This window comes from Dromiciops gliroides, chromosome 3 (assembly GCF_019393635.1).
Source record: "Dromiciops gliroides isolate mDroGli1 chromosome 3, mDroGli1.pri, whole genome shotgun sequence".
NCBI lineage: Eukaryota > Metazoa > Chordata > Mammalia > Microbiotheria > Microbiotheriidae > Dromiciops > Dromiciops gliroides.
Genome location: NC_057863.1, coordinates 16,587,828 through 16,604,348, shown reverse-complemented (window position 1 = coordinate 16,604,348; position 16,521 = coordinate 16,587,828). Strand labels below are relative to the sequence as shown.

Sequence of the window (16,521 nt, the reverse complement as noted above, 5' to 3'; positions counted from 1 at the left end):
GAGCTCCGCAACGGCATCAGCCTGACTGTACAAATGAAGAGACCGAGGCTCAGGGAGCAGGACTCTGTGGCCAGATGGCCCCTGGGACACCAGGCCCAGGCCAGCCTGCCTCCCAAACCACTAGATTTGCTCTGTCATAACATGCAGCCTTCCCAAGCTCAGCCTGGAAGGAAGGGTTTCACTTCTTCCTCAAAATGAAGATTTTTAAAGAAAAATCTTTCATTCCCCTTTCCTGGATGTACCCGAGTTTGCCATCGGGACAAGGTCTAAGACAATGATTCCAGGACTCAAATCTACTAGGAGGCCAACTCAACAGGCACAAAGTGCTGGAGGCTGCAGGGCACGAGCAGAGCTTCACAGATGAAAGGAAACCGAAGATGCAACAGAGGGTGCTCAGCAGCGATGCCCTCCATGCAGTGACTGGCACTGACTGGCAAGCAGCATGCTGGCTTTATGCAGGTGGGGAAAAGGGAAGGGATACAAGGCAGCCCCTCTCCTAAATAGCCCACCAAAATGGAGATGGACAAATGCAGCTAAAGCAAAGCCAAGAACAGAAGCAAGAGGCTCTGGGGTTTCAGAGGGAAGTACACTCCTGGAGCCATGCAGCACAAGCTACTGAACAGCTCAGCCATGGTCTGTGAAAGGGGCAGGGCTCCGGAGGCTGTGACACCTGATGATGAAACAACAAATACAACAGGTGGTGCCCGACAAAGAGAAGCTTCACTGCAGACACACCCACGGGACAAGCCTGGCAGGGAGGGAACGTTAGAGCCTGGACATGAAGCCAGGCCAGAGCAGGCAAAACAAAAAGGTGGCGAAGCAGGCCCCAGGCCAAAGCTCCCGGGCCGATCTCTAAAGCTCTCCACCAGCCCTCTGCTGAATGTACTTCACCCATAGAAAGGGTTAAAAACCCAGTATTTCTAAATGAGGTACAGACTTTCTCCTGAATCGACCCAGCATTCCTGCCCGCCCCCCTCCCCACCTTGGCTGATGACAAGCCCCGAAATCCTTCTGGATATCGATTCTAGCGCCATTATCCTAACCCTCAGCCCTACACACCTGTTGGTCCTCCATCCATTCCCATCCTTCAAAACCCTGTGAAATACCTGAATAAGGAGCAGGTGTTGTCCACGCTGATATTGAAGACTCCATCTTCTCTCACGTTTTTTTTGTGCACAGTACCTCCAAACACTTTATTCATCATCTGTCAAAACAAATGGGCACCACGATGACACCGGGCAAAGTACCAGTTCCCAAATGTGTCAAAGTGCCGGGACTAATGGCATGCTGGCTTCTCCACCCATGGTGGGAACGGTGACGACCACGTCCCCCTGTACCTTGGCTTCCTTGGTGTCTCCTTGAGCCGTCAGACCCAAGACTGGTGGCACAGACGGGGTTCCGGCCCAGGTCTGGTGCCTTCCCCTTCCCTCCTATGGGATTATAACCTAGCAAGCTCTGAGACTCTGCCCCGGCCCACAGGATCAAGACCCAGCAGTCACGGGCTGACACGCACATCCTCGGGAGAGATGAGCATAGAACACAGGTTACCGGCTCCCCACAGCAGTCCCTAGAGCATCATTTCAAGAGCAGGGCATTTTACAGCCGCAGAGCTGTCCAAAGGAAAACACTCAAGAGCGGACTTCTTTCGAGAGAAGACCAAGCCCTCAGGGCTCTGCCCAGGAGGCTCAGTGCCAGGACAGCTCTGTTTGGTCTGGGTCCCAAACATCAGCTGAAAAGCAGCAAATGGGAGCCCCTTGGGCTGCTTGTTCCAGACCCACTGCTCTATAGGGCAGCCAGGTAGCACAGGGGAGAGGGCCCTGGGCCTGGCCTTGGGAACCCCTGAGTTCCAATCCTCCCTCAGATCTTTTTGGCTGTGTGACCCTAGACAAATCACCTAACTTCTGCCTGCCTCCGTTTCCTCGTCTATAATTGTTGTTCAGTTATTCAGTCGTATCCAACTCTTTGTGACCCCATTGACCATACTATCCATGGAGTTTCCATTTCATTCTCCACTGGATTAAGGCAACAAAGGCTAACTGACTTGCCAGGGTGACACAGCTTTGAATTCAAGTCTTCCTCACTCCAGGCCTGGCGCTCTCTCCACACCTCCTCCTCATCTATAAACTAACGCTAGCACCCCCCTCCCCAGGGTGAATAAGATAATATTTGTAAAACACTGTCAACCTTAATGGGCGACATAAATCCTAGCTCTTATTATCATCAATATTACACACACTCATCTCAATTCGGTCTCCCTACCCTGCCCATCCCACGGTACTGAGCCCTTCTTACCAAAAACGAGTGTGTATTCATTTACCAACACACTCAAATTTCCATCAATCCTCCCATCAGATTCCAGTTTGGATTGTCACCCACCGGTGCCTCTCCGGCCCAACATGAAAGGCAGCTTGTTCATCTAGAACAGCAGGTGCTTAGAAAGTATTTGTTTGGGATGATCACAGCTACTAACTGGAGCCATGAATGAGAGTCTAATTAATGATCTGCTCCCACAAATTATTAATGTGCAAGCCTGAATATATGAAGACACCTTAGAGACATCTGAACAGTGTCTAAGACTAGGCCAATAGAGAAGTTTTCAGCCCATCTTAATTCCTCCCTTTCACAAAACTTCAAGTAATAAGCAACAGATAATATAGTCCATGCTTTTGCTCTCCTGAAGCACCCCATGAAACTATTTTGAAACAAAAATTGGTCTCAAACGATTATATAGAAGGCTGAAAGCATGAAGAGACCTCTCCAGATGCCTCTACTGTGACAAAAATAGATACGATGTCCTGTCCTATTTTTTAATAAAGTCCTGAATAGAGATCCCAAAAAATTCCCCGTGAAATAGGGTCAAGCCACCCTCCTCTACTGCAAGACTCTGAGCTTGATCATAAACTTATTAAAGGAACAAGCGACCATCAGTGAACTCTGTAAATGTTCAATTGTAAAAGCTAGTTTAAATAAGATGGGAAATTTATACCTCTCTGTAAGACCCAGGGGCGAGAGAAGAGACCCTAACAAATATTCCATCAGTTGACACAAAGTGGAATATATTTGGCTAAAGCCCCCAACATTCCAGGAAAAAGATCAATGTAGCAACGATGGTACATTTATTAAATTCTTGCTTGTATGGTTCCAATGCTAAATTAGATCAAGATCCATTTTCTATGGTATGCCAAAGAACAGTGAATAGCATATGAAAACTTTTTCATTGGAGGTGTTGCCTTAAAGGAAGTATATGGATCATTGAGATTGCATGTCACTGCATCATTGCTTATTTCTTTCTGTATTCCTTTCCTAAGAATTAATCCAAGTAAAATCTGCAATTGGCCTGGCAAAAATTGGATTTAGATGTTTCACAGGTTAGTGCTCTCCGCTATCATGAACCTGTATCAACAAGAGGAATAAGGAATACATTTGTATTCCTTGCACGTGGGTGAAGCATTGATTTCTATTTCCCCCTTTGGTTTTCGAAGCTTGTGAGCCAGCTGAGAGAGATCAATCTCTCTACTTCCTGATTTCTAACAACTTTCCTTTCTGAAATTTTCACTATCAACACACATAGGTCATATTTTGATCAAACAAACTGGTTTTGGCCATTTACAGAAATTGCAAAATTACCCCCTTCCTCAGAAGGATTTAAAACAGCTCAATTGAAGGGGGGGGGGAAATCAATCAACACAACATGACTACTATATGATTAAATCTGATGTGAAACAGAAAATTTTACATTACTCATTTGGCGCATTAAGTTTCTGCCTCATTAGTGGGGATTCCCCACCCACCCATCCCCACAAATTTCTACTCCATCATCATCTCTCGTAGATGCTAGCAACCAGCAGAACAGTCAAAGGGCAGCAGCAGAAAAAAGAGGAGCAGGGTTGGCATCATTCACAAAGGATGGAATCAAATCAAAAGGTGGCTGTTTCTTAACATGCATAAAACCCAGCAGCCACGTGATTAACAATAACGATTAGTCATCATTTCACACCCAGGATGCTCGGCTCTCTCCACTGACCTCCCCCCTCTAAGGAATCCTTCCTCATCTCTTCTTCATTTCAGTGCCTTCCCTCTTTAAAGACCTCCCAGTGACCCTGCAGGGAGCGTGCTCTGTACAGGTCTGCATGCTGGTTGTTACCTTCCGAGCTCCCTGGGGGCAAGGAGTGTCTTTTGTCTCTCTGTATCTCCTGAGATCAGCCTGGCACCCAGACCATGCTTGGTCCATGCTGGCTGACTCTTGACCAGCTGACCCTGGGTAACACAACCACCCCAGGCGCACCTCTGGCCAATCCTGCTTCCCTCACAAACTGACATTTCTACACTGAGGCACAGTCGGAAAAAAGGGGGATGGAGCAGCACCTCCAAAGGCAACCATATGCAAATTAATTAGAAGCCAGAGCTCCAACTCAGCGTCCTCCGAAGCTGTCACTGTTGTTCAGTCATGTCTGATTCTTCATGACCGCGTCTGGGGTTTTCTTGGCAGAGATGCTGGTGGTTTGCCACTTCCTTCTCCAACTCATTTTATAGATGAGGAAACTGAGTTAAACAGGGAGAAATGACTTGCCCAGGGTCACACAGTATCTGAGGCTGGATTGGAACTCAGGTCTTCCTCATTGTAAGCCCAGTCCTCTATCTACTGTGCCACACAACTGGCCTAGAGAACTCACAAGGCAAGGGCTCCAAGGACACTCTCAAGGTCTCTCTGAAGAACTCTGGAATAGATTGTAAGACATGGGAGACACTGGCACAGGACCACCTAGCATGGTGTGCCCACATCAAAGATGACTCTGAGCTCTATGAGCAGAGCAGATTCACAGTAGCTCAAAAGAAATTTATGGAGCACAAATTTAGAGACATGTCCACTCCAAATGTTCACGCAGAATATTGGTACTACAGCTTTGGTGGAACCCTTGGAACTCATATGGGTCAGATCAGCTACAGTCAGACATGCTCTACCTTGACCCTGACATACTGATGTCATTTTGGTCCTCTCTGAGAACAAAGAACAACAACCAACCACTCTGAAGCTTTGACCCTATGTGGAAGGACACAGAGAGTAAAGATGGAACAAATGAGTGTATTACTAACACATCAAAAAATAAGAGAAGGGGCAGCTAGGTGACACAGGGGATAGAGCACCGGCCCTGGAGTCAGGACTACCTGAGTTCAAATCTGGCCTCAGACACTTAACACTTACTAGTTGTGTGACCCTGGGCAAGTCACTTAACACCAATTGCCTCACTAAAAAAAAAAAAATAAGAGAAGACTAGAAGGAAAAGAATGAAGAGGACAAAGAAACTTCTTAGAAAAGGTGCAGTAAAAGAAAATTATTTAAAAGATGCTGGAAGAGAGGAAGGAAGAGATTTTGCAATAATAGCTCAATTAAGAAGGGAAAGAGAAGGGACAAAAGAGATAAATAAAGAAAGAGGAGTTTAGAAACTTATTTAAAATCCAAGAACTTAGGAGAAGGTAGAGCAGTGGGTAAGGGGAAGAAAGTACCTGCAGAAAAAGACTCATAGCAAAAGATATCAAACAAAACTAATCCCAAGGACAAAGTATGATGTAAAAGAGGAAGGGGATAAAGGAAAAGCAATAGTAGGAAATGGAAGGAAAGAACCAGCCTAACAATCAGAACTTAAACTGTGAAAGAATTAAAAGTGCCAGTGTCCGATCTGTGGGAAACTCACTGACACCAAACATCTAAGTCTCCAAAGAAGCTGGGACCCTGAGGCCCGGATTACAGTAGTAGAAGGGGAGAGAGACGGGGCTGCATCCATACTTAACTAACCCAGGAGCTGGCGTCAGGGACTGTGTTGTATAAGCCAATTCCCCCATGGGCTTGTTTGCCTTGTAATCTGCCTCTTCCAAAGTGGAGAACAAAGAACAAAATCTGGTCCACTGGCCCTGAAGTTCTGCTTGATACAAGCTCTCCTGCGTTGTAGAGATCTTTTATTTATACCACCGTCATCTGTGGTTGCTTCCTTAGGTGAAGTGCTATTTTTAATGACCTCAAATTCTATTTTATCCCAAGCACCAAAAATAAAGAGCAGCGTGGCTGGACTCCAGACTAGAGCGTAAGTCGCCCCTCCAAACAAGCCGGCAGTTGCACAGAGGTTACCTGCATGCCGTAGCAAATTCCAAGGACTGGCTTGCCAATGGTGAAGATCGCCGGGTCAAACCAGGGGGCATCTTCTGCATACACAGAATTTGGTCCGCCAGAGATTATGATGGCGCTGTGAATGAAAGAACAAACAGCAACTGTCAAACTTTGTACCAATCTTGCCCCAAACTTTCCCGATCCCCACAGAGAGATGTGTGGTCTTTCTCACATTAGATTTCTTATGGCTTCTTGTTTAAGCCAGCCTCCTGGCTTCATCTCATCCACAGAATCCTATTTGTGAATATTTCTCATTACAATTAAGACTGGGAGTGCCTGTCAGGGCAGGGACTTTGAGATTTTTCATTTAAATCCCTTGCCCCAGTTACAGGGTCTCACGAAGATTTCAACGTTTTACTATCTGTGACCTTGCCAGTATGAGTGTCCTCTTCTCCCAGTGCATTTGCAGCCTGTCTCCAACTTGGGAGATGGTTTTCATGAACTATAAGGACTCAGCAGTGCACCCCCCAACCCCCAGGGCAACCTTGTGAAGAGTCTCTGAGTTTGGCAAGGCTGTTCCTACCATCCCAGCAGTATAGCCCGTCACCAAGCCTCCACTCAAAGCTCTCCCAGACAAGATTGGGCTTTCCTGGCCAACCTTCTAAAACCCAGAACCTTCCACCATCCATGATGGCTGACTAGGCCTTGTAAGGGGCAGCCGGGTACCATGGTCCGCCAACTATGGAGTTAGGATGCCCCCCGACCCCCATCCAAGCCAGGGCACAAAGTTTCTCCAAACTTTGCAAACCTGAAAAGACCCTTCCATTTCTACTTGTCATGTGGAGGCAAATGATCCCAACATAAAAGGAACCTAGAAAACACTGTTAAAGGCCTTGAAGTCTTTGGGGGAAAAAATGAAGACCTTAGTGGTGCTGAGAGGAATTTCATCACTCATGCAAAATAAAGAACAAGTCTAATTTAAAAAATAAATATCTGATTAAAAAGACAGTACTTGAGAAGGGGCTTTGGAGTTTTGAATCCCACCTTAAGGAATGACTGACTCTTGGCCAGGAATAGAGTTCATCTGATAAGGGTCTATCAAATATCCATTTCCCTGGAGACTAACAAATACGATCGAGAGAACTTCAAATTAAAAACTAAAAAGGTGGGATGGGGGAGGAGAAACTGACCACATGTTTGACTGTCAAGCTAGGCAACAAAGAGAGAAACTGATGCAATACAGGAAAAGGAATCAGTGCAGAGGTGTAGTAATTCAGAGAAAAAAATTGCAGCAAGTGGGGCAGTAATAAAATTCCTGGCCTCAGATATCTATTTACACAGAGTACAAATAATAAAGAAGGTAGATTCCTAAAAGCATGGGTCACTGAGCATGGCTTCAATTCCTGACAAAGCACTGGTCTGCACACACTTAGAAAAACGAAGTGCTCATCCCTTAGCGTTAGCCCTGCTTCATCAAGGACAGGTCATGCCAAACTGACTGTCCTCTGAAAGAATTACAAGACTAGTAATAGTAACTCAGGGAAATGCCACAGACACAGGATGTCCAGATTTCAGCAAACCTCAGATTCCCAAACCACCCCCACCCACCCCCACACACAAGATGGAGAGAGCCGGGGTCTGAAGCCAGGTTTTCTCCCACAGCTCGTCCAGCACTGCCCATCCCCTCTGCGGTCTCGACTCTCCAGAGCACAACTGTCTGGCCTCTGTCTGTGCCATACAGTGAGCTAAGTGCTTTACAAACATGCCTGTATGGCTCGGGGGAGGGGGATTAAGTCACTTGTCCACCATGCGGGAGAAAGATTCTGGATTCAGGGATGCCCTGACTCCAAGTCTGGTAGTCTTCCGGTAGTCTTCCTATACTACATCATGCTGCCTAAAGGCATGTGACAGGAGGAGAATGACTCTAAAGAATGTGAGGATGGTGGAGAAGCAGCAGAGACAAAGGGAGGCCTCAGCCCCTTCTCTACATACTGTTCTAGTGGCTTAACAGAGGTTGGACATCCCAGTGCTGCCCAGTGCTCTAAGACCCTTAATACGATTCAGAAGTATAATGAACTTAGAAGCATTAGATGTAAGCAGTACTTAAACCAATTATGAAAATCCTTACCTCAACAAATCACAAAGAGCTAATCATTCTTCCTGAGTTTTCCTTACACCCTGAATGCTACTGTTTTAGACTCAGCATCTCATTACAATGCTCCTGGGCAAGCCACTGATCATGCAGGTCCTGACATTTGGTCCAAGGCACCTCAGAGTTAACCAAATGTTTATTTAGATGGTGCTGATGTCTTAAAATGGACACCTGTTTGAAAAGAACATGGCTGAAAGAGACTTAAAAGCCCTGTCAGGTCTAGGAGAAAGGAACATAATGTAATACCTCCATCCCTAATTCCTGTTACTGTCCCTATTACACTCTGGGTCTGAGCTGGATGGAAAAGGCAGCAGCAGCAGCCTCTCCTGGGCCCACATCTAGGCAGGTGACAGGCCCCAGTGGAATGAAGTCATGGCACAAGACTTGGCTAAGCCCTCTCCATAAATGAGGAGCCTGGGTCTACTGGCAATGCAACTGTTTTAAGGAGGGGTGGGGGCAGGGGGAGAGAGGAAGAGGGACAGGGGAGGGTCCTGGGAGTAGAAGGGAAGAGCATTTCTTTTTCCCTTCGTGGCAGCAGGAGACATTTTTAAGATATGGAAACTGGGGGCAGCTAGGTGGCACAGTGGATAGAGCACCGGCCCTGGAGTCAGGAGGACCTGAGTTCAAATCCGGCCTCAGCCACTTAACACTTACTAGCTGTGTGACCCTGGGCAAGTCACTTAACCCCAATTGCCTCATTAAAAAAAAAAAAAGATATGGAAACTGTTGGAAAACAGCCATCAGCAGCAGTATCTTCTTCTTTTTTTTTTTTTTTAGTGAGGCAATTGGGGTTAAGTGACTTGCCCAGGGTCACACAGCTAGTAAGTGTTAAGTGGCTGAGGCCGGATTTGAACTCAGGTACTCCTGACTCCAGGGCTGGTGCTCTATCCACTGCGCTACCTAGCTGCCCCTAGCAGCAATATCTTCTTGAAAGTTTCATGACTCAGCAGAGCTTTGCATTCCCAGAACTGGCAAAGAACAAATGTACCTAGAACTTAGCCAATCTATCTATAAAGTGATTCGATTACTATTGGGCTTTTGAAGAATTCATTCTGAGGTAAGTAGAGTGAAGTGACTGGCCCAGGGTCACACAGCCATGAGCTGAGGTTAGACTCGAATTCAATCCAGCTTCCTGACTCCAGCCTACTGAGAAGCAGAACTGTCCAAGAATGAAAGAAATTCCAAAACTGAAGATGTAGCCACGCCTGCCACAGAGCATCATGCAGGGTGAAAGAAATTCACACAGGAGACGGTGGTAAACCTCACTTGGATCCTACTGAAAAATCAATGGACTGTAACCAAGGCTCGATTTAGAAAAAGACAATTTAATTTGTCAAAGATATGTTTAATATCCAAAGCAATAAACTATAATCTGACGAGAAAGAATTAAAGAATGTGTGTCAAAGTCTTGAAGTCAAGACAAAGTTGTATAAAACAAGTGACTGCAGCAGAAGGCAGATGTATTGCCTGTCAGTAAATTTAATTGCTACAATAGTCATCAGGACACCATTGTTAACTCCTACAAAGTGTTTACTCTAAGTGAGCTCTTCCCATTTTCTCTGCTTCACACTTTCCGGTTCTATAAAGGAAGTCTTGACTCAATATCTCATGTCCTGGACCTAGAATTCCTTTATTCTATAAACAAAAATTAGGGGAAAAATAATAAAATGAAAATAAATTTAATCCCTCCTGAAACTTTTGGGTGATTTCCTAAAAGCTCAACATCAATAAATTTTTTACTTTCAAAATAAAAAGATAAGGGGCAGGTGGGTGGCACAGTGCATAAAACACTGGATGCAGGAGGACCTAAGCTCAAATCCAGCCTCAGACACTTGACACTTACTAGCTGTGTGACCCTGGGCAGGTTGCTTAGCCCTCATTGCCCCACAAAAAATAAATAAATATGAATAAATGAATAAGAAATAAGAAACAACCTGCTACTTACTATGTTTCCCTGACCATAATGGAGAAGAAATTTAGTAAAAATGTACAATAGTGCTACCATGCCAAAAAATAAATAAAGAATGCCAGATCTCATAACTGGTACTTTTTAGTGACTAAGGGCAGGAGAAAACGACAGTTGTGTCTTTTTTATGACTCTTCAGTCACAACTTCCTGATAAGGGCAAAAACTTGACTAGGTATGGACAAAGGAAAGTGCTGCTTGATCATAACACATATGACTCAGAAAACTCTATCACCTTTCAGAGATGCATGATGGGGGATGGGGGACAGGACAGGCCTATCCTGAGAGAACACTGGGATAACACGGTTTTGATCTGCTAGCTCCGCCTAGGATACCAGCAAGATGCTTCCCCCATCTGCAGCCCAGTATTCTCATCAGTGACTTGACAAGAAGACTGACTGCCCAGGCCCCTTAACACTATAAAATTCTATTACAGGTCAAAGCCCACTCTCTTTATACACCTGGATCAGGATAGAGATCGGAAGTCTAATCTGCATTTCTGAAGTTCTATTCTATTTCCAGAATTAAGATCTTACCAAGATCACATGTGTGCATTTTCTTTTTTTTCTTTTGGAGGGGCAATGAGGATTAAGTGACTTGCCCAGGGTCACACAGCTAGTAAGTGTCAATGTCTGAGGCTGGATTTGAACTCAGGTCCTCCTGAATCCAGGGCCAGTGCTTTATCCCCTGTGCCACCTAGCTGCCCCAACATGCGTGCATTTTCAATGAAGGTTTTACTCTCCCTCACCCATGTTTTCACTTTAATTTGGAGTCAGTTTCTTTCTTTACCTTTTCGAGAGGACAGCATTTCCAAGACTAATTATCTTAGGAAACAAATGTTTTAACTGGACATCAAAGAAACGCCCATCCATTGGGGAATGGCTAAACGAGCTGTGGTATATGATGGTGATGGAATATTATTGTGTTATAAGAAATGACAAGCAGATTTCTTCAGAAAGGCCTGGAAAGACTTGTATGAAGTGATGTATAGTGAAGAGAGCAAAACCAGGAGAACATTGTGCAGAGACAGCAATATTGTTGGATGAAGAACTGTGAATGACCTAACTATTCTCAACAATATAGTGATCCAAGACAATCCTAAAGGACTAATGATGAAGCTGTGGAAATTTATTTTGATTTGGGGACCCTACCTTGGGGTTGAGATTAGAAAGCCTAGGGGCAGCTAGATGGTGCAGTGGGATAGAGCACCGGCCCTGGAGTCAGGGAGTACCTGAGTTCAAATCTGGCCTCAGACACATACTAGCTGTGTGACCCTGGGCAAGTCACTTAACCCCAAATGCCTCACTTAAAAAAAAAAAGAGATTAGAAAGCCTTAGGCCCTCAGGTTTTTCTTCTCTGTGTGAGAAGGGCTGGTGCCCCTCCCCCTCTGCTTCAGCTGAGCCAAAAAAGCCACGTGAGCTGTATAAGACGCCTGGTCAGACGGCTGGGAGAAAAAGCCCCAGCTCCATTCGCCCTGAGCGGATCTATTCAAGAGATCCTGGGCTCGTCCAGGCTGGCCTCTGGCATAGCCCGTGCAGAGGTCCCTGGGCGCACAGCAAGGGGCACGGGCCCCTGGAGCACTGGGTGTGGTACGCACAGGATGCGAGAGTATCCCCCCCCAGCCGAAGTCCTAGTGCGGCTGGCGGATTAGCTTGGTGTGGGGGCACAGGGAGCCCAAGATTTGAGGGGTTAGAAGGAAGATATATATATATAGGGGAGTTAGACAGTAAGGGGGGCAGCGGACTGACTGAGCAGACAGAACAGGAGACGGTACAGGAGGTTGGAGAAAGTAAGGGGAATGGCAGAGAGCACAGAAGTGTTCAGCACAGGATACAGGTTAGAGAAAGCGAAGATTAAGAAAACAGAAAGGCTAGAGCACTAAGAGATGGGGGAAGGAGAAAAAGTAAAGAGCAAGAAGGGACGGAGGCTGATACGAAGCAGGGGGGCTTTTCAGTGAGGGGAATGCTAGAAGAAGGTCCGTTGGTATGAAGAAGGCTAAAAAATGTCCAGGCACAGCAGGTGAAAAGAGACGCGCCAGAACGCAGTCAGGTTGTACATTTTATTTCCCTGTATTCTTAATTTTAAATTGTATCTCATAAATAAACCCTCTGCTGTTAAAATGGAAGAGGCTTCTTAATCTTTTGCTTATCAATTTGGGAGCAGTGGGTGGAACTTTATAAATGGCCCATATTAAATTAAAGGCAGTCGGATAGCCAGTGAGTCAAAAGTCCCCAGATTAGTCCTCCAGTCAGATTAGTCCCTCCAAATTAGCCCTAGTAAGTCCAAATATTTCTACAAAGCATACTATCCACCTCCAAAGAAGGAATTGATATTGACTGAACACAGACCTAAGTATGCTATTTTTCACTTTCATTTAATTTTTCTTGTATAAAATGATTAATATGGTAATGTTTTATATAACTGCACATGCATAACTTATATTTAATTGCTTACTGCTTCAGGGAGGGGGAGGGGAGGGAAGGAAGGAGAGATAAAATTTGGCACTCAAAAAGTATAAATAAAAATGTTTATTTTTTAAAAATTCTTTTAATGGTTTGGTATTTTAAAATATATAAGCCAAACACACACACACACACACACACACACACACACACACACACACACACAGAGCTAGGTGGCTCTGTGGATGGAATTCCAGGCCTGGAGTCAGGAAGACCTGAGTTCAAATCTGGCCTCAGATATTGACCATCTCTATGACTCTGGGCAAGTCACTTAATCAGTTTCCTCATCTGTAAAATGAGCTAGAGAAGGAAATGGCAAACTACAACTACAGGATCTTTGCCAAGAAAACCCCATGCTGAGTCACTAAGAGTCAGACAGGACTGAACAACATCTATGTGTATATGTGCATATAATAATCTAATAATCATTTCCCAATAGATATTCAATAGGATATAAACAAACATTTCCCCAAAAAAGAATGGCAAAATATTCACAAACACACGAAAACATTAATAATATAAAGTCTAAAACATTAATAAGAGAAATACAAATCAAAACAACCCTGAGGCTTAACTCACCCTGCAAACTAGCAAAAATGACAAAAAGTGGCAATACTCAAAGTTGGAGGTTGCAGGATAAACATGCTAACACATTGTTGGTGGAGCTGGGAAACAGTACGACTGTTTTGGAAAGCATTTGGAATTATGGAAAGAGTGACCAAAATGTCCGTACCTCTTGAACCGAAGATTCCGTTAATGAAGCTGTCAATAAGAAAAAGGTCCCTGTATCCTCCAAAATATTTATTGCAGCCCTTTTTGTGATAACTAACAGTAGCAAAGTGGATAAGCATTGATTGGGGAATGGTTAAACAAGCTATAGTACATGAATGGAATGGAAGATGACCAAGCTGTAAGAAAGGATGTATGATGACTTCAGAGAAACATAAAATGACCTTGGTATGATCTGATTCGAAGTGAAGTCAGTAGAGCCAAGAAAACAACATACACAGTAAACTATCATGGGAATGGAAACAACAAAATTACAAAGCTCACACGGACATGAAAAGAAAAAGATGAAGAAAGACCCCATCTGCCCTCTGGTGGAGGTGGGAGGTGCACACGGGGTCACCCACTGCCCGTTTCTGGAATGGTTCTCTGGGAGTGGAGGCAGAGGGCACTGAAGCGATACATAAGATACTGGGGTGATATAAAGTATCAATAAAAACTTTTTAAAAATCAGCCTCAAAAACAGAATACTTGAGAATCTTGCTACGATGTGCTCAGGGCTCATCAGGTTACCTTCTGGGTTAGATTTAAGAGCCCCTTTCGGTATTTTGGAACTAAATCTCCTCTGTATGAGGTCAGAATAGACCCATTTTACAAGTTCTCTCTTTAAGGAAAAGGATACGAGGAGAGCCCCTACTTTCCTTCACTGGCAATTGCTTAACACTTCAATATTGGCCTCTAAACTTTGTCACATAAGAAAACAGATGAAATGCTCTGTCTTTATCATAAGAGCACAGGAGAAGGGAATAAGCATTTATAGAGCACCTGCTATATTCCGGGCATCATGTGCTGTGCAATGGATAATTATTATCTCCCTTGATCCTCACAACAACCCTAGGAGAGAGGGACTGTTATTATCACCCTTTTGCAGATTTGGAAACGAGGGAAATAAAGGTTAACTGACTTGCCCGGGATCACCCAGCTGAGTCTGTGAGGCCATATTTAAACTCAGGTCCTCCTGACTCCAGGCCCAGGGCTATTGACTGGGTCACCAACTGCCCTTAGCTTGCCCATGGAAGAGGTATAACTATAACAACTGAGGACACTTCCAAAAATTAATTAGATAGATAGATAAATAAACGAATAATCAGATGATTGGATAAATAGATAATAAATCAATGAATGAATAGATAGATAAATACATAGATAAAAGGATGGATGAATGAATGAATAGATGAGAGTGACTCTGGGCCATTTCTGGTAAATGTCTTGTTTTCTTTGAGGATCTTGGTGCCCAAATACAGAAAAAAGCCTCTCAGAATATGGCATGGAGACATCTATTAGTATCAAAGTCAGTCATGAAACCTCGCTGCACAAAGCAGCAGCAAAGCCTACCGAAATCCTTGCTCTTTGATGGCAAACGCTGGTGTTTCCAGAGGGAAGATCTCAGACTGCACAAACAGCTCCCTCACTCTTCTGTCGATGACTTTTCCATACTGAGCCCCAGCATCCAAAATGACAACGGCCCCTTCATAGTGGTGGCGGCCATCCTTGAGGTCTCCTCCAGCATTCTCCAACTGTGAAGATAATTTACAAAAAGATTTTTAATTATGAAAATGAGTACTGCTAAGAAGAGAGGAGTCATGGCGTCTATACCAACAAATATAGAAGGGAAAATTGGTAATTGGGACCTAGTGAGTCACCAGGACAAAATATTTCATAAAAGGATAGTTAACAATAACTATCCACACAGAGGGGGTGTTAACAACTGAAAATGAAAAACTTTCCCTGTGTATTGCAAGGAAAATGGATTCAGAGCTTGCTTGTAAGCCTGACCTATGCCATTTGATATAAATCCAGTTTTTACAAATATCTCCAACTAAAAAGTCCAAGTCAGCCCTTTGACCACACTTGTTGATATCTCTCATTTCAGAGCAATCCCCAACAACTAAAACCCTCACCATTTTTACCCTCTTGATTTGTGAACCACCAAACCAGGCAATTTTTAAAGAGGAAAAAATTAATTACTATCTGTGCTTTCTGAGGAAATCTCCCTCTGGTCTCAGGATTATCCATTAGACATTTAAATGACTTTTAATTCTAAAATATCAAACTTATAAACTTCCTTTAAAAGCCTTTACTTCTCCATTTCATAGGAACAAAGATAACGTCTATGAAAAATCTAAAGCAGAGTTGCTATTGGTGCTGAACAGTGAAGAATACATATATCATCTACAAAATCTGAAAATAAAATCTATTTTAGTCAACTGCTTTAACAGGAGCAAGAAAAAAATAGTAACACATTTAGGTATAACTTTAAGGTTTACGAAGCAATTTCCTGACAACCACCTTATGAGATTGGAAGGTGCAAGTACTGGGCCTTATTATAGATGAAGAGAACAAGGCTCCAGCAAGTAGGTTGACATGATCATAGTTCACTCAGCAACAATGGGAGGCAAGATTCAAACAATGGCCTGGGCTCCAGCTCTCTGCCCTCAGCCAGGTGCCTGCTCCCCACTGGCTTACACCTGGATGGTCCTTTGAAGAACTTTCTAACTCAGGTTCTCTGCTGCATAGAAAACAAAGACCTCCCCCCCACAACATGCCGGGTGAAAACGAAGACCTTAGCCTTTTCTGGGCTGTGAAGGCCATTTGTAGGTCTAACAACAAACCAGAGTTAGGTCTTCCTATTGGTAACACCACATCAACCTCTATCAAATGTGTTTCATCACACTGAAAGATACATACTTTCACACTAAAACACGCAATTCTAAGAAGTATCTCTAAGGATTCCATGAAACTGAATTTGCAGTATTAGATTCCACACTCTTACACAGAGCAGTATCATCAAAATGATCTGGTACCAGTTAAGAAAACAGAGATATCTATCAATAGAACAGATGAGGGGGCAGCTAAGTGGTGCAGTGGATAAAGCACAGGCCCTGGATTCAGGAGGACCTGAGTTTGACACTTCCTAGCTGTGTTAACCCTCATTGCTCCGTAAAAAAGGGAGAGAGAAGGGGCGGCTAGGTGGCGCAGTGGATAGAGCACCAGCCCTGGAGTCAGGAGTACCTGAGTTCAAATCCAGCCTCAGACACTTAACACTTACTAGC

At 44.2% G+C, this 16,521-nt stretch overlaps 1 protein-coding gene across 1 annotated transcript in view; it reads right to left on the bottom strand.

The window, feature by feature from the left end:
* The window catches only part of GMPS (guanine monophosphate synthase), a 75,683-nt gene that overhangs the window by 29,056 nt on the left and 30,106 nt on the right, over positions 1-16,521 (bottom strand). The window contains exons 2-4 of the mRNA XM_043994369.1: positions 14,804-14,985; positions 6,125-6,239; positions 1,107-1,204 (exon numbers count right to left, since the gene is read on the bottom strand). Coding sequence (XP_043850304.1) covers positions 1,107-1,204; positions 6,125-6,239; positions 14,804-14,985 — 395 coding nt within the window. The remainder of the gene's footprint in view (positions 1-1,106; positions 1,205-6,124; positions 6,240-14,803; positions 14,986-16,521) is intronic.